This window comes from Euprymna scolopes, chromosome 20 (genome assembly GCF_053919585.1).
Source record: "Euprymna scolopes isolate OS-2025 chromosome 20, ASM5391958v1, whole genome shotgun sequence".
Lineage (NCBI taxonomy): Eukaryota > Metazoa > Mollusca > Cephalopoda > Sepiida > Sepiolidae > Euprymna > Euprymna scolopes.
In genome coordinates, this window is record NC_136501.1 from 85660221 (window position 1) to 85687342 (window position 27122).

The window sequence follows — 27122 nt, forward strand, 5'->3', positions numbered from 1 at the left end:
TTTGCTTATTATTGAATGGCAATCAAAGATTGTCAGATATTTATGACTGAAACTTGGTGGACAAGTCAGGCATAGATTGAGGTACTAAATATGGTTAGATTACTGAAAGGATTCTGAATTTTATTAATGATTCTATGGGTGACATTTGATGGGAGGTCACCCAATGCTTATTCACAATTTGCTTAAAAATAATTTAAAAGTTTGTTTTTGTTATTTTTTAAATTTTAATGGCTTCTCTCTTAAATGAAATATGGCTTGATTTTTTTTTTGATTTTTTTTTTTCTTCTTGGTTTTAGAAGAAACCTCTGAAAGAGTATGAATATTATGGTTTTTACGTTTTTAGTGATGCACATGTTTGAGAAAATCTTCCCTGCACCATTAGCCACCACTTTGAATGTTGTGCTATCGGGGAGAACATACACATGCCAGAAGAAGGAGGGATAAATAAAGACCTGTTCAGAGATAGGTTAGTTTTGGAGTTAATTTTTTAAAACTGCCCAACACATGTAAAACAGATGATGATGATGACAAAAGTAAGATCTGTTCGTATTTTATTTAATGGATGTCCAACATTTTTATTGACCTTCAGTGACACACACACACACATAAATATATAATGATACAATATGATATACTTGCAAGACCCATGTGTCAGTGTTGCCCATTAGAAGTATGACAAAGCCAGAACAGATTTGTGGCCAAAATAAAATGATCTGGCTTCCACTGTCGGGCATTGTATGGCAGTAGTAAGTAGCAGAAGTCACTAGCTGTCACTGTCATCACTGCTGTTTAGTGCTGGTTTGGGACGATTACTTGCAATTGCTGGCAGTTACTGGGGGGCATGATCATTGTTGGCTTCTATTGGATTGCTCTGAACTGAAAGCGTCTGTCTTCAACTGTCAGGTATTGTTGGGCAGTAGTATCCATGGAATACCTTGTGTACTCCAAAATTAAATTGTCTGTCTTTTATTGGTGAGCACCGGTAGTCATTGGAGTTTATTGGCAGTTACTTACATTTGATCCTATGACCAAACGCAAGTAACCAGTCATTGTCAGTCACTATCGATCATGACCAGTGTTAAGCACATTGAACTGCTATGAAGAGAAATGGTTTTCAGGTAGTTACTGTCACTTCTTGACAGAAGCAGGAACTGTAAGGAACTGGCCAACAAATTGTTTGTCTCCAATTGTCAGGCACTGCCATCAAGTGGCGGGTATCATCTCTTTTAAGTTGGGTACTGTCACTTCGTAGCACTCGCTGGTGCTGTCAATCACTGTCTGGCTTGCACTGATGGGTACACAGCCTTAACAACTGCCATCCACTGACCATAACTGTCGCTGAATGTATATGATATTTAACGATTGTTAGTGTATGAAAATGTTATGTGAAAGTCCGTAATAGTTAACAAAATCTGTTATTTTAGTATGGTCCAAACTCGTCAAAGTATGCTGGAAACCTAATTCAATGCTCCCCACCAAAAGAAACAAAAATAAATACAAACTTAGAAAAAGGTCTAATAATTAGTTGGGGGAGTTTTATGAAATCTAGTAAATCAAAAGAGTAATCCTTATATTCTATAAGGATTACTCTGAGGAAGAATGTAAAAATAAAAAGAAAATTGGGAAACATAAGGGAAAATGGTGAATAAAAATGTAGAAAAAGTGCACATAAGAATATTTGGTTCTTGGTAATTGTCTCATCAGTCTTACAGTTCATTGCTAAGTTCCACTGAAAAGAACAAATAGCTTTTATACTGCAGAATTTGTTGCTTGCTCTCTCTCTCTCTCTCTCTCTCTCTCTCTCTCTCTCTTTGATGAAAGTGTTATAGAAAAATAACAGTGAAATCCAACAGTCATTAAAAAAATACAATGTACTTATTTTAGATGTCAATTTCAACTAAAAGTAATGTTATCTGCTTAATTGTCATGCTACAAATTATTGCATTATTAAAAAAAAATCCTGTATGTTGATAATTCACACACAAAAAAAAGGCCGGCCCTATTGTTTTAGGCAGTTAACAGAAAGACAAGATAATTCTGGTTGCCAAAGTATAAAATATTTAAAGCCAAATGTGACAGTAAAAAGGGGTAAAAAAAAAAAAAAAGGCCAAATGAATAAGGGTCTGTATTTATATTTAGGAAAATGGCTATATTAAAGATATTAACTCTGGCCTATATTGAAGTTGACTCCCAAACATTTTGTAATGTTTTCTATGAATTGATGTTTTTAGAGGAAATATAAAATTGGTATATCTACATTTATTGCACCGTGAGAAAAGGCATTCTTAGCATTGGGTGGGGAGGGTGTTTGTAGCAAATCTGTACTTTCATCTAAAAAGAAAATATGGTAAAATTCTATGTTAACCTGGACTAGTGTAAAAATAGCATGTTCCAATACGAATATAAGCACCTAATTTCTTTTAGATAAAGCCACTTGCACTAAGGAATATACAAAATACATTCTATGGTTTCCATCTTGTTTAAAGCAAGTACTCTCAGCCCTCCCTCCGCAAATATATAATATGAGATTGAAACCATAGGTATATTCTGTTTTTGGATGAAATTAAACTGGTATATCTGCACTTATTGTATCACGCTGAAATAACAGTATAGTTTAGGAAGGCATTCTTAATATGTGGAGGGGAAAGTGTTATGTAAATAATCTGTACTATCACTTACCCAGAGTGAAGGATGAGTTTATTATAGGTAAGAAATTGGAGGGAAAGGTGTATCAAAGATGAATTGCTTCAGAAGTCATGAACTGGTAGCACATAATTTGCAAATATATTTTCAATAATAATTAATTGTTTACCCGATTGTGTGTCTTAATTTGCATGTATTTACTGAATTTCAACCTAGTTTTGCTTTTAATTTAAGTTCAATATTTTAGATTCTGCTATTATATTGGAGCAGAAGTGAATATGTTGTTTATTTAGCAAGACAGAGCTTTTTGGTGATATTATTAATAATAGTTGTAGTGTGTAAAGCATATTTCAGGTAAATATAATGACGACGCACAGACATGCAGAATATGTTGCGCTCTCATTGTCTTTCTCTGTTCGTCTATGTCGCTGTCTCTGCCTGTCTATCTGTCCGTTTCTCTCTTTCTCTGTCTTCCTCTCTATCTTACTCTCTCTTCGTCTCTCTCTCAGTCTCTGTAGTGTAAACATTATCGGGACCTGCAGAATTTGTTTCTCTCTCTCTTTCTCTCTCTCTCTCTCTCTCTGATGGAAGTGTTATAGGAAAATTTAATGTAAAAATCAGCATGTTAAGGTAAGAACAGATGAAAGTGTTGTTGAGTCTCTGTCAACACAGCCTGCATAATAAAATGAAAGGGATATCTAATGGCATAGATTTGCAGTTCTATTAGAAGCCAGCAGCCATATTGAATGCATAGAAGAAGTAATATGTACTGTTCGCTAAATGCAAAACATGGAATGACAGAATATGCTTGGTCAACCAAAGTGTCAGTATTAGCAGACATGAAGCAGGGAGCGTTCATTAACTATCAAGGTAATGACATGACTGATGAAAGCATGTAATAGTGAAATAAAATAATTACGGTGAAGCATATACTATGAAATAAAAGCTCCAGTGATGATTGGGGTAGTGAAAGTAGAAAATTATTAAAAGGTAAGTTGCGATGGTACAACCTCTACGAATGTAGTAACTGAAAGAGTGAATCAAAGCAGAGAAATTGTAGCAATTTATGAATTGTAATTAAACTGAATGATTATTAGCGCAAAACATACATGAGATACATACAGGAAGCGTGGCCATTTTGGATTAATGTCTGGCCCCAGTATTTCATTTGTTATGCTGCGATAGGAATAATTGTTTCCATTTGATCAATATAGAGACAGTAGAAACAACAGAATATGTTAATGTCCTAAATACAATAATACATCAGGGTCAGAAATAAATAACTATACATGAGTAAAGAGCCACAACATGCTAATCTAGTTTAGGTCGTTTATGCTGAAACAATATTTTGTATACAATTGATCTGTAGATTTATTTGACCCATGACAACAGAACACATACTACACTGACCCCCTTTCCAAATTGAGCATTAAATACATATTAGTTTGAAATAAGTATAGTAAACTGAATTGGATATTAAAAGTAAGAGTATAGTTTTCACTTCAGACAAATAGCAAATCTCCATTTATTATAAATTTCCAATTACATGATTTTAAGTTTCACCTTTGTCCGTGTTTCTAACTGAAGCTGTCCATCAACTGACTTATCGTATTACAGTAAGGATTGTTAATGCTGCATATTGTTTTGCTAATCCATATGCATGTTATTAGGATTTGACCAACAAATATGGCATGCATCTCAAGGTGTAAAAGATAATGTTAAAGAAACAGGTTTTTATGTAAGTTTATTCACAAATGTCGAAAACAAAAATAAAAGGAGAATACAAAACACGTAAGGTGATATACAACATGATAAAATGAAAATTATGGAAATAATATTCCAATATGGTGAAAAATGAAAAAAACAAAATTCATCAACGTTTCGTCTTTATTTCAAGACTTTCTCAAGATTGATTTGAAGAACCATTGTACTTGTATGTTATTTTTTTTTTCAAATTAATTATCTCAACAAATTAAGATGATATGTTGATAAATATATAAATAATTGTGATTTTTCTTTTCATTTTTTACGAAATGATATACAAAGGGAGAACAAAACATAAGTACTAAAAACATGATAAATGACACTCCCAAATAAGAAAAGACATATGTTGCCAGGATTAGAGAAAGGAAAATAGTGAAAAAAAAATGTTGGATTTACATACATTTATCTCTAAACACCTACAAACGATTTTTTAACATCCTTTCTTACATTTTTTCCCAAGTTTTTGTCATAGAAAATTAGCAATTCTTTCAATTTTAGGCACATAAAACAGACAGATAAAAATAAAATTAAACATATTTGGGTCCTTTTGCTTGCCAGGGGGGAGGCAAATAAATACAGTTTCATTTCTTCACCAGAACGGGGGTAGTGGAAACATCAACAATAATGTCATTTTTTCCACAAAAATTGGCCATTAACAGAACAAATTAAACAAAAATCATTTTGTTTATAAAATAAAGTCCGCTGTTTGCATTTACAGAAAATGTATTCCCGTCATAAATTAGCTAAATCGTTTCATAAAGTAGTAAACTCATACATTTCATTCAGTATTTGAAACGTTGACATTATTTCTTTGGTCGGAACCAGGGGTGGGGGCTATAAATATAAAAGCGAATGTGTGTGTGTGTATGCGTGTTCGCTTCTTCTTGTGTATGTTTGCGAATGATTTGACTTGCAGTGCAAAACTAGATCAGACACCACGTCACTTCCTTGCACCTGTTTATTTCGCTTCATAAACCTTCATATAACGCCATTATCAGTTCCTCTCCCTTGTGGCCCAAATGGTTAGGTGACTGTTTTTTTCCCCCTTTCGTTTCCACCTTCACGTCAAGGCTTTGGGGGTTCAATCCGACCTTCCGACCAAAACTGTTTTTTTTTTCTTTTACACCTTTTTTTAACACACACACCTCCAAACACCCGGGCAATGCCAGGTACCCCCCGCTAGTTTTATATAAATAAAACTGTGTGTGTATGTGTAAAAATATTTAACTGATAAACTCTTAAACTATTGGTCACATAACATTGAAATTAACAGGAAATAGTAATCAAACACGAAGGATGGTTTATAATGAGTCAAATCTTTGTTTGGATGAATGAATAACGCGTACAGAAATATATCGGCAAGTTAAAATGCAAAATGTTCATTTCAGCTTACCAATATAGTTTTATCACTTTTTTGCACATGTGCAAATTCATTCATAGCGTCAAGGGGTTTAATTAAAAAATTTTCTTATCTATTTCTTGCCAGCTCAAATGGTAGAGAACGCTGTTGGAGCAGTAAATGTTTTGGTTTTGATTTTAGCTGATCGCGCACAAGTAATTTTTTTTTTAATTTTTGAAAATACTACATATTAGATATAATATTCAATCGAGAATTCGTTCTGTAATAATAAATATGAAATCTGCATGAATTAAAATATATTTAAGCATATTTTGTGGCCCTGGTCCCTCGCTAGCAACAAATAAACAGTTTGTCAAAGACAGCCATAAAAAGGAGAAAGTAAAGATGGCATATGATATACGAACTGACACAACCACTGAAGCAAGAATATATGATTCTTCAAACATTTATTAAATTTTAAATGCAGCCTCGCATTATGTGGATGACGACAGAAAAATGGAAAAAGTATGAAGCATTTATTTGTGTAAAAGTGTATGATGACTGTTGTTAATATTAATTTTTATTTTAAAAAATTCATAACTTCTTTTAATAAGAGTTCTTTGTTAGCAAATTCTTGTACAGCCATCCTCATAAATTGTTATACCGGCCTTCCTTGAACAGAGGAATTTATACCGATTAGCACTATAAATAGCGCTAGTAATTCTAACACCAGTGAGAGAGATGCGACTGCACTTCAACTGCTAGCCGAGTGCCCAGCAGATATACACGCTTTCCTATCTTTGTACATTATTGTTAATATACCTGTTCCTTAACCAAACCTCGACTTGATTGTTCTTATTTTGACTGTTGTTCCACGACACAACAGCTTGGCAGCAAGGAATCGAAATGACCATCATTGCAGAGAATCACCAAAAGTGATTAAAAATGGAACACGTACATCAAATCTGTTGCCAAGGCCGCTGGAAAAATGGTGGGATCTTTCTATCGATCCGGTAAATATCTCACTGCTGATGCTATTCTCTATCTATATAAGAGCCAGGTACGTCCAAGGATGGAATATTGTTGCCACATCTGGGCAGGAGCTGCTAGAAAGGACTTGTCCTGCCTTGATAGAGTTCAAAATAGACTTCGTAGCCTCGTAGGAGATGTCCTTTTCTCTTCCTTGCAACCTCTATCTCACAGAAGAGATGTTGCGAGTTTGTCTCTGATGTATCGTTATTTTCATGGAAGGTGTTCAACTGAGCTTCAATCTATGGTCCCCCCTCGCCAAACTTTCACAAGAAACACTCGTCTAGCTGTACACACTATCAATAATTCCCCCCACTCTTTATCTGTGCCTAAACCTAAACGTAGATTCCATGAACAAAGCTTCTTTCTTAGAACTGCACGCCTGTGGAATTGTTTTCCGTTTTCCTGATTTCCGGCTGACTATAATATGATTGTGTTCAAGTCTAACGTAAATAAGTTCTTGATGAGCCGTTCCATATAAGTTATCAAATTTTCATTACTAATGATTACTATATTGTCCAATGTCTACTGTACACTCTTTAACCCTTATCCTTGAGTGGCCTCTTGGCCTTGATAAGTGGTGATGCCTATGTAAAAAAAAATAAAATAAAAAATAAAGATTCGTAAAATCTTTATGGCAGAACACCTTCGTCATTTCAACAGATATTTAGATACGCAAGAATTAACAGCAAATTAATTACTACAATAGTAATTTAGCGACGAGAAAAACTTGCTACCAAAATCTACAGCGAAAAACGCGAATGTTGTCAGTTATTTAATAATCGAACACACTTACCAAGTGTTTTAGAAAGGGAAAAAAGATTCATTTTTTTCTTCATCAGAAGCCATTTTTCCTACGGTAAGAATTTTCTTCTGCAAAGTTAAATGTCCAAAACCAACTAGCAAATACCGTGTAAGCTTATCATTATTTCGATAGCATCTGGGATTTGAAAAAAAAAATAAACGCTTGAAAGAGACAGACCGTGAAAAATAATTATTTGCGTATGTCATTTGTGCTTAGCAAACACGTAAAGAATCAAGTCATTTTTTGCAAAAGGCAAAGAGGATAAAAACAAAAATAAAAGTTTCCCATACGAATTCGTCAGATATTTAAAGCGACAGATTTTATTTTTGCTACATAAAAACGCGTGCAAATAAAAAAAAATATTAAACAAATGTCATTTCGCTGGATTGTTTCTAGTAAGACTAGAAATATAGCGTTCAACAAATTAAGTTACAAAAGGACTGCTAAACTATTGTTCTTAAAACAAAAGAATTGGGAAAGAAAACTTGGTTGATTTTTTTTTTTACTAAGAAATATTTCTTTAATACAAGCGTAAATGGTAAACTGAATTCGTATGATGGATGCGAAATTCAAAGATTCACTGTTGGAATTGTTCCAATTCCAGGCAGAGTAAAATCTCGCGTTGCAAAAGCAGCAAATTCAACAACAAGTAGAAAAAGAAGAGAGATTTAAACAAGCATTTGAAGAAAAAATGCTTCAACAACAGAAACGCTTCGAGGAAATATTGATGGAAACACAGGAGGAACAAAGAAAAATTCTGGAGGCGACACAGTTAACTAAAGCGGACGATAATCATAACGCATTTTCTCAAACAGCTGTGTGGGCCGCTATTGAAAATTTGAATTATAATTCAGAAGACGATGTCACTTTCATCGATATGAGGATATTTTTATATCGGATTGTAGTACCTGGTCAGACACAAAAAAAGTTAGGCTTTTGCTAAGGAAATTGGGAACAGCCGAGCATACAAAGTTCATGAATTTTATTCTGTCAAAAAAGACCAGTGAGTTGAGCTTCCAAGAAACAGTTACACTACTTACAGAACTGTTTTCTGCAAAAATGTCTCTTCTCCATAGGCGATATAAATGTATGAATGTTACTAGAAGAGAGGAAGACGACTATACTACTTATGCAACAAGCATTGCAACGATTTTAAACTGGAGGAATTATCATCAGATAATTTTAAATGTTTAATATTTGTGCAAGGGCTGGTCTTAAATAAAGATGCTGAAATCAGGCGTCCTATTTGAAATAAACTCGAAAACGAACCAAATTTAAAACTACAAAACTTAGCGGAAGACTGTGAACGGTTTATTGTGTTGAAACAAGACAGTCATGACATAGAGGAAAGCGGAGTGTCGCATATTAAAAAGATCCATCAAAAGAAAAATTCGACTTCAAAAAATAACCAGAGAAAGAAACAGGGAAAAGATCCATCTGGACCATGTTGGAGGTGTGGAAATAAACATTGGTACAATGAGTGTCCGTACAAATTAAAAACAATGTGACAACTGCCATCAGAAAGGACATAAAGCATCGAATTATAGAAAAAATCTGGTAGAAAAACATCCATTAAAATTGAACCTGAGGAACAAAATATTCGGAAATATGTACAGGTCAAAATGTTTAAAAAGAATGTAAGGCTACAGTTTTATAGTGTGCCTGCCATTTCCATTATTAATGTACAGACATGGAAAAGGCTTGGGAGACCCATTATAATTAAATCACATAAAACAGCGAGATGCGTCAGTGGTGAAAAAATTACCTTCGAAGGAGAATTATTGACAAATATTTTTTTCCAGAACAGGGCCGAAAAAGCAAGAATTTTTATCATGCGAAAATCAAACAACCTCTTTGGAACTGATCTGTTCAAAAAGTTTAGACTATGGGATTTGCCTTTAAGCTCATTTTGCTAAAAGGTTGAGGATTCGAATGTGGAGGCAGAAAAACTTAAGAGGGAGTTAAAAGAGAATTTCCCAGACGTATTTTCAGGCAGTTTGGGAAGGTGTACAAAAGCGGTAGCAAAATTTGACGTAAAAGTAAATGAACAGCCAGTGTTCAGAAAGAAAAGAAATGTTTCATACGCCGCTATAGAACAGATAGACGGTGAATTAGAAAGACTCGAAAACATGGGTGTCATCGGAAAAATTGATCACAGCGAGTGGGCTGCACCAATGGTTTACATCAAAAAGAAGAGTAAGGAGATTCGGGTTTGTGCCAACTTTGCAACAGGCTTAAACAGGGCGTTACAAGATTGCCATTATCCTCTTCCGAGCCCTGAAAAGATATTTGTGAAACTGAGTGGAATGAAATATTTTTCTAAAATCCACCTTAGTGACGCGTACTTACAAATTCCAGTCGATGAGGAGTGTTCAAAGCTGCTATGTATTAATACCCATAAGAGATTGTACAAGTTTAACTTCCTTTTGGGGTAAAGTTGTCCCTGCGATTTTTCAGCAAATTACGGACATTATGTTAAATGGGTTGAATTTTGCAGTAGGGTACCTGGACGATGTGTTAATGAAAAGCGCTAGCAAAGAACAACACAAAGCTCATGTAAACCAAGTATTCAAAAGGATCCAGGATTATGGATTTAAAGTAAAACAGGAAAAATGTACATTTTTCATGGAGAAAATAATATATTTGGCGCAAATCATCGATAAACATGAAAGAAGGCCAGATCCAGATAGATCGAGTGCAATAATGAATATGCCTGCTCCAGAAAATATTGTATCTTTACAAATTTTCTTAGGTTTGGCAAATTACTACAAATCTGCATAAACTAAGGTCATTTAAAACTGTTAAGGAAGGACCAAAAATGGGTCTGGACGCAAGAGTGGGAAGAAGCATTTCGGGAAATTAAAGAGACTTCTGGCACATTATAATCCAAGCGTGAAATTATAGTTGCAAGCGATGCCAGCTCCTATGGCATAAGAGCATGCATTTTACACAAAATGGATGATGGAAAAGTGAAACCTATAGCACATTCATCCCAATCACTTTTGCCATGTTTAGCCAATAAATGGCCTTCGGGTCAGGATCAAAGTGTAGTATCTGTTCCGGCAGATACTGCACTTAAGATAATTTGTACCAGTCAATGGAGGGGAAACCCTCTATACTGGGACAATTATTATTTTTGGTAACCAGAGTGACCCCTTTTAGGGGAGCTGGTTTTTACCTCACATTAAAAACGGCCTTGTGCCTAATTTGCTCAGTGGGGGAGCAAATAAACACCATCTGTTCCGGCAGATGCTGCACTTAAGATAATTTGTACCAGTCAATGGAGGGGAAACCCTCTATACTGGGACAATTATTATTTTTGGTAACCAGAGTGCCCCCTTTCTTTTAGGGGAGCTGGTTTTTACCTCACATTAAAAACGGCCTTGTGCCTAATTTGCTCAGTGGGGGAGCAAATAAACACCATCCCAATCACTTTTGCCAGCCGAAAAGAACTACTCACAAATTGAAAAAGAGGCACTAAGCATTATATTCGCGGTAAAGAAATTTCAGTGTTTCCTGCACGGTAGGCAATTTCTGTTACAAATAAACCACAAACCATTATTAATGATTTTCGGATTGGAAAAGGACTACCACAACATATGGCTAATAGACTCGAAAGATGGAGTACCATACTTCTGAATTACAATTTTCAAATGGAGTATGTAGCATCTAAAAAGTTTGGTCATGCAGACGGGTTATCGAGGTTAATACCTAAGCAAACAGAACCATTGGAGGATATGGTAATAGCAGCCATTCAAGCGGAAGTTGAAGTAAAAAATATGTTATGTGACACAATAAGAGAACTTCCGGTAATGCTTGATGAGATTAAGAGTAAGGCAGAGGTGGACGAATTTATTATACGCACGAAAGAAAGGATCAACAATAACGAACTGGATAAAGAAATTTATTCAATTTGCGATAACATCCTGTTATATAGCGACAGGATCCTAATTCCTGGGACATTACGGAAAAGAATGCTCAAGGAATTCCATGTAGGACATCCAGGTATATCAAGAATGAAAAGCCTTATGCGCTCTTTCATTTATTGGCTAAACATGGATAAAGATATAGAAGGAAAAATCAGGGAGTGTAGAGGATGCACATTAGCTATGAAAGCTTCTCCGACTCAATTTGGATCGTGGGCAAAACCGGACCGACCTTGGTCTAGGATTTATTTAGATTTTGCAGGACTGCTAGATGGGTTCTACTATCTCATTGTTGTAGACAGCCTATCTAAATTGCCGGAAGTATTAAAATGTAAGAATCCCACATCCAAGGTAACTATCAACTTCCTATATGAACTATTTGCTAGGTTTGGAGTAGTAGACTGCATTGTTACAGACAATTGAACGCAATTTATGTCTACCAAATTTAAACATTTTTGTGAGGATCATCTAATCAAGCATATAACTATCCTGCCATACCACCCAAGAAGTAATGGACAAGCAGATAAATTCATTGACACATTCAAGAGAGCTCTGAAAAAAGCTAGTGGGTCACCAATGGATAAGTCAATCCAACAGTTTTTACAAGTCTACAGAGTCACTTCGAATGCAAACATCAAAATGTCGAAGACACCTGCTGAGGTTATGTTCAGACGCAAGGTTAGATTGATTTTTCAAAAGTTGTTACCAAACCAGGATAGGCCAAACCTCAAAAAACTGATAACAAAAAAACGGTATAAAGTTGGCGAAAGAGTCTTCTACAAGATTTACAAAAGTAATAAGACTTTCTGGGAGTCCGGCATTGTTGAGAAACAAATAGGCAACATGGTCTACATGATTAAGGGACCAGACTTTGTGCACAAACGTCACACTAACCAAATTCAGAAAAGATACTCGAACAGTGAGGTGGCCAGATCGCCCGAGGAGGACATCATGGACACAGTGTTTGATACTTTTCAGGTGCCCATACCAGAGACAGCTCCGGAGAACAGAAGATCAAACAGAAAATGGAAATCAACAGAATTGATTAGAGTGAACCCAAAACAAAAACGTTATTAATCCCAGACGGGATATTTTCAAAGGGGGTGTTATACGGGCCTTCCTTGAACAGAGGAATTTACACCGATTAGCACTATAAATAGCGCTAGTAATTCCAACACCGGTGAGAGAGATGTGGCTGCACTTAAACTGGTAGCCGAGTGCCCAGCAGATATACACGCTTTCCTATCTTTGTACATTATTGTTAATACACCTGTTCCTTAACCGAACCTCGACTTGATTGTTCTTATTGTCACTGTTGTTCCACGACACAACATAAATAATCATATTTTGCTCATTTTCAACCATTCACACCAAAAGGCTCGTCTAGCTACAACCACTGTAAATAATTTTCCTTTCTTCTTCTGTGTATCGAAAACTAGAATGAATTTCCATGAGCAAAGTTTTTCAAAAAACTATCCATCTGTGGAATACAATATCACAGGGCTGCTTCCCAGTTGACTACAACATGGTTGTTTTCAAGGCCAATGTTTACAAATTTTTGTCCAAATTTAATAATCATAATTTGCCAAGTTTCAATGATTGTTTCCAATCCCCAAGGTATTATCGCAGCATCCACCTGAAAAAAGTGGATATTTCGTCTCTTAGTTTCTTTTTATCTTTTCTTTCTCATAAAAATGTAATAATGCAAAGAATTTAAAAATAAAATGCAACAAACAACGCCATTATTTTTTCTGGGGTTTAGTTTATTTCTTTCAATTTACATCTATTGAAGTCTAGATGAGCTGTAATTTTCTTAATAATCCCCATAGAGTGGTGGATCTCAAAAAGATATATCTGATCACTTTCATGTTGTAAACTCAAAAGGCAGAATCGATTGCGCTTGCCATTTACTTTCTCTCATGACGCCATATTTTGCAACGTAGTCAAAACTCTAACCTTTTAACTGCTAATGTAATTTTCCACTACTCTAACCATGTTTTTATTCTATCCTTATGTGGCAACATTGGGTATTCTAATGAGTCTATATAATAAGGAAAAAATAAACAAACTCATCATCAGGAAAATCTTTTAATTAAATATGGTTTATATGTATTGAAATTGTTTTATGGAGAACTGAGAAAAAGTACTTGCTCAACACTTAACCATTTGCAATCACTGCTCCGTGCATCCTTAGAGTAAAACAACATTTTTTAAATAGTTAAATGAAAAACTTTTACTTACTCTTTTGATATTTAAATAATTTTAAAGAAATAAATAAGCTAATATTTATTTAAAATAAGCATAATTGTTTATCTGATAGCTAAAATAGATATAGCAATAATAAAATTTGTTTTTATTAATAATATAATCTTATTTTTCTTTTTAGGTCGTTATTGAAAAATGTTTCCATTTTATCAATCTTTCCAACAAAAATAAGTATTTTTGAAAAAAAAAAAAACAGATGCAAAGTAAGATTTTTTTATTGCAAAAAACCATTTTGCAATGATAATAAAAATGAACTAGTCAGACTCAAATCGTGATTTGTCACATGCATTGTTATATGGGTCTGACTTTTAGAATCTAATTGATTTAATTTTATATCATAGATGAACCATCAACCTTTATTATTAAAAGCTGATGTAGAAGTGGAGCTATTTTTACTGTAGGGGAATAATATCACCTATTTTCTATTTATGCCTATGAAAAAGTTAAATCTAGAACCAGATTAAATATGTGTTGACATTTTTATTTGTACCAAATATGATTGCATTGCAGTAAAGATTGTAAATTTTGTTACCAATTCCATGAGTAGCATTTCTTTTAGGGTTACCTTGTACAATCAATTATCATAGGATTTTTTACAAAACCGACTGAATCACATTTACTTGCGATCATATTTGAAACTCTCTGTATGTCTGTTATGATGAACAATATCCCAACGTGCAAACCAAGGCCCACTGACTCTTGTGTCAAAGTCATCAACAGTTGCCTGAAAATTTAGCAAAAAACAACAAAATAATAGTTTAATCTACCAACAAATTTGAAACATTTAAAAACAAATGTTCAACTTTTTTTTGCATAAACACTATTTATATAATATACAGTGTAATTTGGATATAAGAGACCCGGATATAAAAAACGGATATAAGAGAGATTTTCTTTGGTCCCAAATTAGAGCCTGTGTTAATGTACAGGGTAACCTGTATGTAAGAACTCTTGATATAAGAAAGCAGTATAGACCAGACAGGGTGTCTCTTATATTCAGGTTACACTATATATATATATATATATATATATATATATATATATATATATATATATATATATATATATATATATATATATATATATATAAAGAAAATTACAATTGAATTTACCAAAATGATCCAAGATGGTAAAATTAAAGTAAATTATAAATATTAAAAAATTAATATTTATGAAATTATCTCAGCCAGATGTAAAAGCTCGATAAAACCAAATAGGAAATAGAGCTTATAATATGAGTAAACAATTAATAAAATATGTTAAAAAAACACTTTGAAATGAGTTAAAAACATATTTAATCTGAAAAGGAAACACTAGATAAATGGATAGTCCTTAATCCGCGGAGTTTCGAAGAAATACTCTCCTTCTCATCAGAGGGTAGGAATTAGCAAAATGCGGGATCGGATTTTCCATGCAGAAGTATTTGATGAAACAACAAGTAAGTCAAAAATCTTACTTGAAAACAAAATAAGTTAAGCAGAGGGAATATGGTAAAGAAAAAGGTGATTACACATGAATGGAAAGTCTGGTGGAAGATAAAAAATCCAGTGACGGTAAAATCCAAATGTAAAACTTCAAGAAAGTTAAAAGAATTTCCATTTGTACAAGTAAAATCCAAGGAAATCCCGTTATTGGAAGAAGATGGTCCATAATAATCCAAAGGCAGAAATCCATGGAATAATTCACAAAAATGTGTACAAGGAAAAAAATAATATTAATAAAAGAAAAATAAGATATGCTTTTCACTCTACTTCCGAGACATAACTATAAATAAAAAAGATCAAAGGAAGAGAAAGGAGAGAAAAAAAAATAAAGTTAAATATAAAATATAAAATAAAGGGAAACAAAAGTCAAAATGACCCAGACAGGAAATGTTAAAGGCGCGAAAATATATATAGGGCAAAATAATATAGGTCAACTGAAATGTACAGGTCATCACTTAAAAAATGTCAGCAAGAGTTGTTAAACAACACTAAAAGGAAAATAAAAATAAATAAATAAATATATAATAAATAAATAAAAAATAAAGAATAAATAAATAAATAAAAAAATAAAATATAATAAAAAATAAAATATAAAATATAATATATAATATAAAATAAAATAAGAATAAAAATAAAAAAATAAAAATTATTTAAGGGGAGAAGATGGCCGGTATCTGCAATTTCAGGAAAAAAAATAGAAGTAAATTCATATAGTAGAATTTAAGTAAATATATATACAAGATATGAAAGTGTAGGTAGATTGATATATCGTATCGATTAGATTGACATCGTCGTATCGATTAGATTGACTTTACTTAATTTCAATGTTGCAAACTTCCAGTTGGACGATGGAGCATCGGTAATGCATCAGATTTTCTTTCACTTTCTTTTTTCTTTGTGACTTTTAATTTAAGATTTTTCCCAAAACCTTAAAATAAACAAATGCTATCATCTCTGATGGCGACAATGACAACGACGTTGCGCTTTTTTTTTTATTTGGCCAAAAGATAAATACAGACATTTATTGAACGAATTAAACAAACTTACTTTATGCCAACTAAATTACAGAAGTTAGCTCCCACAGATTCACATTTTTGTATTATGCCGAAAGATAAATACGGTAATTTATTGAACGAAATAAAACAAACATATTTTTTGTCAACAATTGTATTTATGCTACATATTTCCTTTATTAATATTCCTTAATATTTTTTTATCGACACAAATCATTAGAAAATATACTCTATTATTTGGGAGCTAAACTTTTCAATATATAAATATATTTGAAATACGTTAATACTTCGCCATGGTACATTCATTTTGACCATAGGTGTCAATGCCCACTATTATACTGGGCCGGCAGTGGCTCCCACTAACATTTCCGGTTTGTTTTTTTTTATAGGTGAGGTGGGGGGCATACTTCCACCATACAACGCTGGTACACTACCTGCTAGTATAAATATCTATATATATAAAAGCGAAAATGTGTTTGTGTGTGTGTGTGTTTGTATGTCTCGCAAAAACTTTCGACAGAGACGATGGATTTTCACAAGTTTGGTATCATTTTGGAGCTCGACATCTTGGACGACAAATATCGAAAAATTGGTCAAAAAACATTAATTCCTTCACCCTAAACTGGACCCTTTTCTACAAGGAGAGGTGGCGAAAAAATTGTTCCTTCATTTTTTTCTCCTCCTGCTATTACGACAATGATGTCATGTTTGACCTAGAAAACGTTGACGTTAATTTAAACCACCTGCAAGTGCTTTTAAAGATTTAATTTTATCCATTCTCAGTTGTATGTCTCTTTGGCGTAGGGGTAACATGTTAAACTTTTTTATCTTCTTTTACACCTCCAAACACCCAGCAACGTTTTTTTACTTCGCTTACCTGCCCTACACACACACCTCCAAACACGCATCATCAGTTATCTTAAGATTGCAGGTTGAAACAGGGTCATTTATGCCATTTTTTTTTTCTGCTTTTCGCCGTTCATTTTCTTTCTTTTTTTCATTTTTTTTTTACGTTTGTTTGCTGTTTTGTTTTGTTTTGGTTTTTCCAATTTTTTTAACATTGTTTTTTTTTTTTATAATATTTAAACAGGGTCCCCCCTCCCACATACCCACCTCTAAACACCCGGGCAACGTCGGGTACCCCCGCTAGTATATATATAAATTATAAATTAAAATTCATCAAGTATTAAAAGCTACTCAAGTTATAATGAAATGGATACTGACTGATTTAAAATCAGTCTATCCATTCAAATCAGTCTATCTGGACTGTCTTTAAATGATTATGAATACTATGAGAGGATTAAATATATCCACATATTACACAATCAAAACAACAGCAATTTTTGTTCCTTTGTCAGAAACATCACTCATGAAATTTGAGGACTAAAGGATAAAAAAAGGTGGCAATTATTTTGAGTGAAACCTTTGATTCGAAGGGGAATAACTCTTATTCTTTTAGTAAAAATTAGCATTCCTTTTTACTTATTGTTTCGAGTAAACTTAAAATTAGGTTTTCTGCTAGCCTTTGGAATTTTTTCCCTGCTCCCGGTTTCCCTCATTGTACCACCACGCAAAAATTTAAATGTAATGTCAATAATCATCTCACTACACAATTCCCCACTTAGGATATTTTTATTAATCTGACTCCTATTCACAGTTACCCTTTGAATCTCAGTGACAATGTGCCTTGTTTGGGGCGAATTACAGTAAAAAAAACCCACAGTACACAGAATCTGTTCTCGACTGATTGGTTAGAGATTGGCTGATGAACATCGTGGCAACTTTATTCAACAAAAAAAATGTTTTTAGTCTTGATATCAGTGATGACTCAATAGTAAAAAAAATGTTATTAAAAATTATTGAAAATCCTTTATAAACACTAGCAACAGTATCTGACCAGAGGTAATGCCTGGGAGGATCGCATCATGACAAACGAACCTATACTACATTTTCCTCCATCCACAAGAAGGAGGTAATGCCTTGAAGGATGATCGCGTGATGAGAGAAGAGATATTACATTAGTACCATCTCTGAAAGGATGTGGTAATACCTGAAAGGATGGTATGACAAATGAACATATACAACCCTTCCCCACCAAGGAGGGGATTATGCATGAGGATGACCTCATGAAACAAGAGAACAGTTACAGCACTACCCTCCTTGAATTGAGATTAAAACAATGTATAAATAGAAGTATAATTTCGCCTTCAGACAAACAAATACCAAATCTCGATTAATAATAGAATTTTTTTCAAATGAAAAAGCTCCAGACAAGATGTAAAGCCACTTGATGTAAGGAGCTAACAAAAATGAAAAATAGAAGATGCCTATTGATCTTAGTCTTGAAACGACTAAGGCTATAGGTAGGAGGAAAGCAGTCAGTAGGAAAAGAATTCCACAAGCCTGCAGTTTTTGAAAAGAAGCTACTGGAATAGGAGGCTGTATTACATTGAGGTATCAAAACAGCAAATTGATGGAGAGCACTAGACCAATAAGTCAAATGAACTGGAACAAAAGAAGCAAGGAATAAATCAGACAATTCCTCAAAAAAAAAAAATTCTCAAAGATGTTTTATAAACTTACTGATTGTAACATATAACAAACTGAAAGCTGATCGATTGGTTCTTCAAACTTACCTGTTCTTTACAGTATCTCTTCTGCCATTCGACTTTACGATCGACTGACAAATATTTCTGCCAGTCTGGAGTCAAGTCGGGTTGCTTTGATGATCGAAACAAGATTCCTTCCTGAAGGTCGTAAAATCCCCATTTCTCATTTGGGGATTGCCAGCGTAAGTCACAGCTCCACCGAACATTATTTGAAGTATTGGAAAGACTAAAAAAAAATAGAAATTTTCTGTAGAAAATCTTTGACTAGAAATAAAAATAAGTAAAATATTACATCATAACCAACATATAAATTTATCTTGTGGAATTTTTAAAATCAGATCCAAGATTAATTTTAATTTAAAAAGTGAAATGCTGCAAAGCTGATTCGAACTGCTGACCTCTGCCTTACAAAGGAATTGTCATTTTAAGCTTCATATAACATGCCTGTTTGTGAACTAATAATCAAATTTTATTCATACTATTCAGCATTTTCAATCATTTCATAATATTCTTCATTATTCACTCTTTATGAACTAATAATCAAATTTTATTCATCTGAAATACCACAAGTTGCGACTGATAAGTTGTTGGCACCAAACACTGTGTGCTGTGACCTTGTTCTCCATTGTCTTATCTTTTTATGGCTGTATCATCATTTTCTCACACTGGCAGCTGTTGAGAAAGTGCACGGGTTCACAAGTAGAAAAATAAACAAAACACAAGAAAAACACAGACGTTAATGTTTCACATATATGTTGGTTGGACTCTGGGTGTCTACATGCTAAGGCCTATGTCTACATCTTGTCGAGACTGGTTTCGTCTGTTGCTGTCAGTTCATCTTGATCTCCCAAAACTTTCCCAACCTGGCTCAAGCCATGATCTGTCTCCAACTGTCTCTAGCCCTGAACTGCTGTAAAAAGTCCAACTCAACCAGACCATCGCCAACTGGACTGTCTTTAAATGTACTGTTGTAAAAAGTCTAACTCATCACTGTCGTAAAACACTCATACCGGACACTGGCGTTAAGTTCAACTTTGTCGTCAGTCAATCATTTCTATTGTCACTAACTCATAGTCATTCCCCAAATCTAAAAATATCACAGGTCTATTGTTCAATATACTTTTGCTGATGTCATTTGTCAAACTCTAATTTAAACCCTACCCTTGTCTCTCTTTCATCTTGCTAAACCTACTTTCTTTTCTTGTGTCACCTTTTGTCTTTTTTCTTTCACTTCCTAGCACTTAACGGGGGTCGAATATCACATTCATACAATTCATCATTTTCAATACTCTCATAATATTTTTCATTATTCAACTGACATTAACCCTTATCTTGAATGACTTATTTGTAAAAACTAAAATAAAAAAAATCTGAAATTTACCTTCGATGCGGAATCATATTCTGGAAGAGTAACATTCCCCCATACGGAACTTTGCACGTAACAATATCCTTTTCCAAGTCCACACCTATGAATGAATTAATTTGATAGAATTAAAAATTATTGGTTATTTTAAGAAAGATAAAAATTAAATCACATGCAAATAATCAAAAAATTTAATTGTAAAATTATTGTTGATAGAATTTTGAGTGTAAGTATACATTTTCACCACAACAATAGTGAAAAAAATTTCCATATTTTGCTTGCGAGCAACTTATGGGAATTGTTATGTATTTCTATACATAATGAACAAAAATTCTCAAAAGTTGGATTTTAGAAACTAACTTCTAAACTAACCTATCACTGGCCAGGTCTTTATTTCTCTTTCCCTCGAATCCACCCTTATCATTTTCTCTTTATGTTTTCCTTAATCTTCCCCTGCCAACTGTCCCTGCTACCTTAATTACCTTATATCTACTAACATAAACACTCTTATCTACACTTTCAATGTGACCAAACCAACAAAGTTTCCTGTTTTGCAACACTCTCTCAATACTGTCTATTTAATCTTTCTCAGAGGTCATCAGATTTAAGCTCCTTTTTTTAAAGCTTACATTACACATCCATTGTATCATTCTCATATGTTTTTTCTCCATGCAACACATATCTTCAACTCTCACTGGCGAGGTTTGATTCTTATTCACCATTACATTGCATATGCATGTTTGATAGATCAACAGTGGTAACTATGCTAGTTAGTAATGACAGAATTTCCCTGAACTTACTACATCCATTTCTAACTCTTGCAATCATGCTATCATAATAAAGCCACACCATAAAGATATACTTTCTCTACATCGAAGTCCTCATGATAGTCTCCATTGTACAGGATGAAACGATAAAATTGTTACCCTAGAAAAAACGACATAATTCCATGTCCTTTTGATGAAAACCAATTTTCTTTTTTTGTTGCAGACTATCTACTAGTTGGCCAGTTGTGTACAAATCCCAAGAGCAATAAGGGACTTCTATCATGACTGAAAGTGATACAATGTTCAACGAGCGAGATCGGAGATGTGCCGCTGTACAACATGCTTTCTACCGATCCAGTTTATGACAGTAGGACAATTGCCAGCACCCTCAAAATGCAAATTCGGATGGTTCAACACTGGAGGGTACAGCTCAACACATCAGATGACTCTTGGTTATGGTGCAGTTTCAAGTGAGGGCCACATCATGCCACCTCACATCTTCGAAGTCAGCTTGAAAGTCAACACCAAAATATACCTGGATGTGCTGAAGATTGTGATGATCCTCTGGTGCAATCAGATGGCCGCTTGCACATCCTGGGTGTGGCAGCAAGACTTGGTGAAAGCCCACAAGTCTAAAGAGACCCAGACTTGGCTTCAGAAGGAGTGTCAAAACTTTGTATCGTTCTCTCACTGGCACTCCTCCTCCCTTGACCTAAATCTGCTGGATTGCTTCATTTGGTCATGCATTAAGAACATTGCCAACATGAACTCTCACAACTCCAAAGCCAGCCTGATTGCCACCATCTGTTGAGTATTCGCTGAGCTCCCACTGGTGCTTGTGTAAAAAGCATACTCCCAATTCCAGACACATATTGAGGCAGTGATTGAGGCTGAAAGCGGCTACATTGAATAGATACTAGTTTTACTACATAATCAAGTTACCTGAATTGATTTTTTCAATAAAAGTTTTAAAATAAAGCTGTAGTGTTTTTTTTTATTTTTAGGGCAACAATTTTTATCATTCCACCCTCTATTACACTTTTTACACACAAACTGGTTTACCTGTAAATCTGATGCACATTTTATTGTATCCACTGCTTACAAGTACTAAAAAAATTGAATTGCTTTCAACTCCTTTTAACAAACTAAGCAAGGAAATCTACACTACAAGCACTTATCATCACTTTTGTTTCGGCAACATTTATTCTCAAACGTTTACTTTCCATAACATCCCTCCAAGTCTTTAAATTAACATGTAGACCTTCCATTGTTTTACGAACAGCATTGTATGAAATTCCTTGGACAATGTTTCTAAGACTCATAGCTTTCCTACATTTCATCATTTACTAATCCAAGCAACTCTCATGTATACTTTCAATATAACCAAACCAAAGAAGTCTCCTGTCTTTTATACTCACATTACACACCCATTCTATCATTTTCATAACATTTCTCTTTGTACAACACATATTCACAACCCTCAAGTGGCCAGGTTGCTTTCCTCCAAGTTTGTAAACGTTATAAAACATTTTTTACCCAGATTATTTTTCATCTCTTCTTCATCAAGTAGAACATACCAAGTGTCTCCAGGACTGCAGGTGTGTCGACCAACTCTACCTGTTCGATGACCATATCGAGCCATCTATTTTCACAAAATAAAAAAAATAAAAATAAAAAAAAAAGCAGGAAATTTTTATAATGAAGTGGCTGCACCTACCTGGCATGACCAGGATTCATTAATTACACATTTAAAAATTTAGATTTCAATTAAAATAAAAAATTAGCCAAGTAAAATAAACTAAAAATAATGTAAGTGAGAAACACTTAAGTGATGACAAAATTTTATTCATACTAACGTGCAGGAGGCAAACACGTGAAGCATGCATAATCCATCAGTACAAAGTTGCTTGGGGTAAGTCTTGTGAGTTTCTTCCACTCCTAACCAATAAGGGCATATCCTTATATAATCATGGTGTGGTGTTCAGTAGTTGCGTCCACAATGCAATGTTGCATGCCAGCAAATGCTAATCTCTCAGAATCCAAGTAATGACTTCTGCATAGTGAGCAGGCCATGCTTTGCTGAATATGACATATGAAGGTGTCAGAACATGTTAGCAACTCTGTTATTTGCAGAAAACTCCAAATCCCACTTCTGGGTGGAGTAATACATTATACTAGTATTCAGCCACTCTGATGAGTCATAGACAATGAAATACGTGTCAGTGGATAATCATATTTTAAAAATTATACATATGCCACTCCCCATTTGAGGGTACCAAATTGGTCAAAGGAAAAATTATTCCCAACTCGCATATAGGTGAAAATGCACTTTTGTATAATTCATTCAAAAAAGTATTGGAAAAACATAACATTTATACTAGTATAAGATATTCATAAGCTTTATGATTTTATCATGAATTTAAAATGGATTTACCTGCATGCCACCATTTTTAGCATCAGTGTCCAAAAATGGAATCCATGCAGTGAATATCATGTGATCGTATGATTCAGTGTCGAAATAAGCAGCATCTGAAAAACAAATAAAAAAACAAAAAAAAAACAAAAAAAAAACAAAAACAATCGTCATTGTCATCATCGTCATCAATTTAATGTATGTTTTACATGCTAGTACTACTTCTCGAAATTGACTTCTAGACTAACTTATTTTTAAGTAAGTCTTTATTTATCGTTTTATCAAATCCATCCTTATCATGTCTCCCTTCGCCTTCCGCTACTGAATAATCCGGCTTCATTAACTGTTCTACATCTACTAACTCAAATGCATTCTCATCCATTCTTTCCATGTGACCAAACCAACAAAGTCTCCAGTTTTGCACATATTTCCCTGTGCTGCCCAGATTTAATCTTCCTTTGAGGTAAGACTCATACTATACCACCATCATATCATCCCCATATTATTTCTCTCTATGCAACACATATCTTTGACTTTCATAAACCAGATTTCCTTTCTATACATCATTCCGCTGTGCACTCATGCTTAATAAACTCTTGAGAAGTGTGTGCACACTGTGATGATCATTTTCTGAAGAACCCTAGTTGGTAAAAACCATTGGTGAGAGAAGATATCTTACCTACTGAAATGGTGTTCTAGTACAATATGTCTACCAAGACTGACGAGTAAAAATAAAAACTGTACCAAATAAAGCAATTTTCAGTTATGAATTGAGGCATCTGAGAATTGTGCCAGTCAACAAATAAACTGATTCCTTGAAAATCCATAAGAAATTAGATAACAAGATGTAGGATTTTTTTTTCAAATAAACTAAAATATTTATTTTTTCTTAACACCAATTTTCAGCTCCATAATCCTTCCTCAGGGTGATATGGGCAATTTTTTTTTCATTGTCAAGATCTTAGAGTGTAACCTAAGATCACAGATTTCGTTCGATCTTGAAGAAACTGTTTTTCAATGTCCGATAGTTGTAGTCAGACATGCTGGTACGTGTGTACAAAGATTGAAATAATTTGACCGCAGTAGTAATATCAGTATAATGAGAAAATTTTAAATTCATTAAGAAACCAGATAACACAATGTCAAACTTTTTTTTTTTAAATAAATAAAATATTTCTTTATTTTAATCCAAATTTTCAGCTCGATGAGCTTTTCTTAGAGTCATACAAATTTTTCTTTATTTTTGTTTTTTAATATAGGAAGAATTATGGACAAGAACTTAAAATTTTTGCTTAAATCAAGTAATATTTACATATAAACTATTATTGCCCTTTATATATTTTTAAAAACAATTTCATATTTTGTTCTAGCTGGGGATGAGGCATCCTATTGGGTGCCAGATATCCTCATACATTCTAACTGAGAGATCTTTTTAAGATTCTAACCGTTCCTGTAAGTACAATTCTTTGTATCACTCTTGCACGGTTCACCAGGTATATTTACATAGGTAGTTGTTGAAATTCTTTTCATGAGTCCGATTGCTCCTATAATTACTGGAATGATCCCAAGATTCCAGTTTTTTTCATGTCACACATAAGACCTTGGTATTTTATCATCTTTTCCCTCTAAACCAGCATCATAGCTTCTACTACTATGTGTATTAATTTGATATTATAAATTGTTTAAGTTATTAAATGAAAGAATTTTCTTCAAGTAAACCAAAAATCAAAGTAAAATATTTTATTAAATTGGATAAAAAAACTTTAGAATTTATAATCCTAATCTTGATGCCATGAGACAATCACAATGTAAAATTCTTGCTTGAATGAAGCAATATTTATGTATCAATTGTTGTGCCCTTTATAGCATGGCTGTATCATTATGTGTTAATTTTGAAATTGTTAAACTTAAGTTTAAAAAAATACTATTATGTGATTACGTGTCATGTTGAAATTATTAAAAATTTTCAAAATTGCAAAAACTGATTAAGTAAAAAAAAAAATTTCACAAGGAAAAAAAAAAGATTTATTGAATAATGCAGTTTAGTCTATTGCATATGACACACTGACTTATTTCCCCTGTTTTGTTAACTGCTGCTATTTCAAGTTAGAAATAATGAATTTTTTTTTTTTTTTTCGGATCTTCCACCAAATCATTTTTCATAACTTTGGGAATTTTTACTCATTTTGACATGACATGTAAGTGCTGGTGTTTTTACTTAAAATGCATTATTTCTGAAATTGAATTTCGACTAAAAGCAATGTTATATACTTAATTGTCATGACGAAATTATTAACATAGCCAAAAATTATGAAAAATAATAAAGTAGAAAATTAATTATTAATAAAAATTACTTTTGAAAAAATTGCAAGTTTTACTTGAATAATAAACAGCAGGGGAGATCAGAGGATTTCACAATAATAATGGCAGATCACTGGATCGTGAAAGTTTTATGTAATAATGTAGTAATATGTTACTAATTTCGACATGCCAATTTTGTAGATAACATTGTTTTTAATTGAAATTCAATTTTTCGATTTTTGTTATTTCAAACAAACACCCCCCCCCCAAAAAAAAACCTTTTAGAATTCATAATCCTTACCTTGGTGCCATGGGACAATCACAATGTCATTCTTTGGTATTTTAGGTCGCAAATTCCACACTGGATGTCCGGCCACATCTGGACCTAATATCTGCTCAGCTACATTCAACATTTTCTCATCGGACCATATATTTTGGAAACTCTGAAGGAAAAAATATAAAATGAATAACAAATAAAATGTATATGTTTTTAATTGAATTATCGGTTCTTGTCAATAACAGGGAAAAAAAAAATTTTATAAGAAACATTTGGAAAAAATCTTTATAATGTACGTACTTGTCACTGCATGAAGATGTTATATTCCAAAAATCACGTAAATCGATCAAAAGTAGTTTTTTTTTATTTAAGAAAATCTAATATTATCAAACGTTTTATTGAAGCTTCGCTACATGCCATCTTGTTTGAGAGATAACGGCACTAACGACCCCTGGTGAAAATATGGTGGAAGTATGGGTCAACAAGGGCAGATCATCGACTATTTTTAGTTTTTTTTTTTCTTAAATGTCGGAAACACTTTTTTATAATACAAATAAAAAATAATAAATTAACATAATGAAACATTTTTGGAATTAAAGTCTGTTTTCAGACGAACAAATAAAAAAAAAACTAGTGTTTTCCACATTCTCTTTATTAAAAGAAGTCAATTTATTTATTTATTAAATAAGTTAATTTATTAAGAAAAAAAAATACTTCCACCATATTTCTGCCAGGGGTCGTTAGTGCCGTTATCTCTCAAACAAGATGGCGTGTAGTGAAGCTTCAATAAAACGTTTGATAATATTAGATTTTCTTAAATAAAAAAAAATTACTTGATCGATTTACGTATCTTTGGAATATAACATCTTCATGCAGTGACAAGTATGTACATTATAAAGATTTTTTCCAAATGTTTCTTATATAAAAGTTTTTTTTGGCCCTGTTATAGACAAGAACCGAATTATTTCCTCTTTACAGATTGACTGTTTGAAGTTTCTAAAGCTAGATGGCTCTGGCAATGAATTTGCATAGGTGGTAGTATTCTTGACCTAGAAAACCACACATTCACGTTCGTTTAATCACCTGCTTTTTTAAACGTTTAATTTCACCCTTCTTAACTTCTC

The 27122-nt window shown here is 33.4% G+C and overlaps 1 protein-coding gene across 1 annotated transcript in view; it reads right to left on the minus strand.

Moving 5' to 3' along the window:
• Positions 1 to 13248: 13248 nt before the first annotated feature.
• The window catches only part of LOC145241518 (phytanoyl-CoA dioxygenase domain-containing protein 1 homolog), a 30482-nt gene continuing 16608 nt past the window's right edge, over positions 13249 to 27122 (minus strand). The window contains exons 5-10 of the mRNA XM_080104562.1: positions 26023 to 26164; positions 23442 to 23536; positions 22544 to 22649; positions 20259 to 20343; positions 18905 to 19103; positions 13249 to 14495 (exon numbers count right to left, since the gene is read on the minus strand). Coding sequence (XP_079960688.1) covers positions 14388 to 14495; positions 18905 to 19103; positions 20259 to 20343; positions 22544 to 22649; positions 23442 to 23536; positions 26023 to 26164 — 735 coding nt within the window. The 3' untranslated portion in view covers positions 13249 to 14387. The remainder of the gene's footprint in view (positions 14496 to 18904; positions 19104 to 20258; positions 20344 to 22543; positions 22650 to 23441; positions 23537 to 26022; positions 26165 to 27122) is intronic.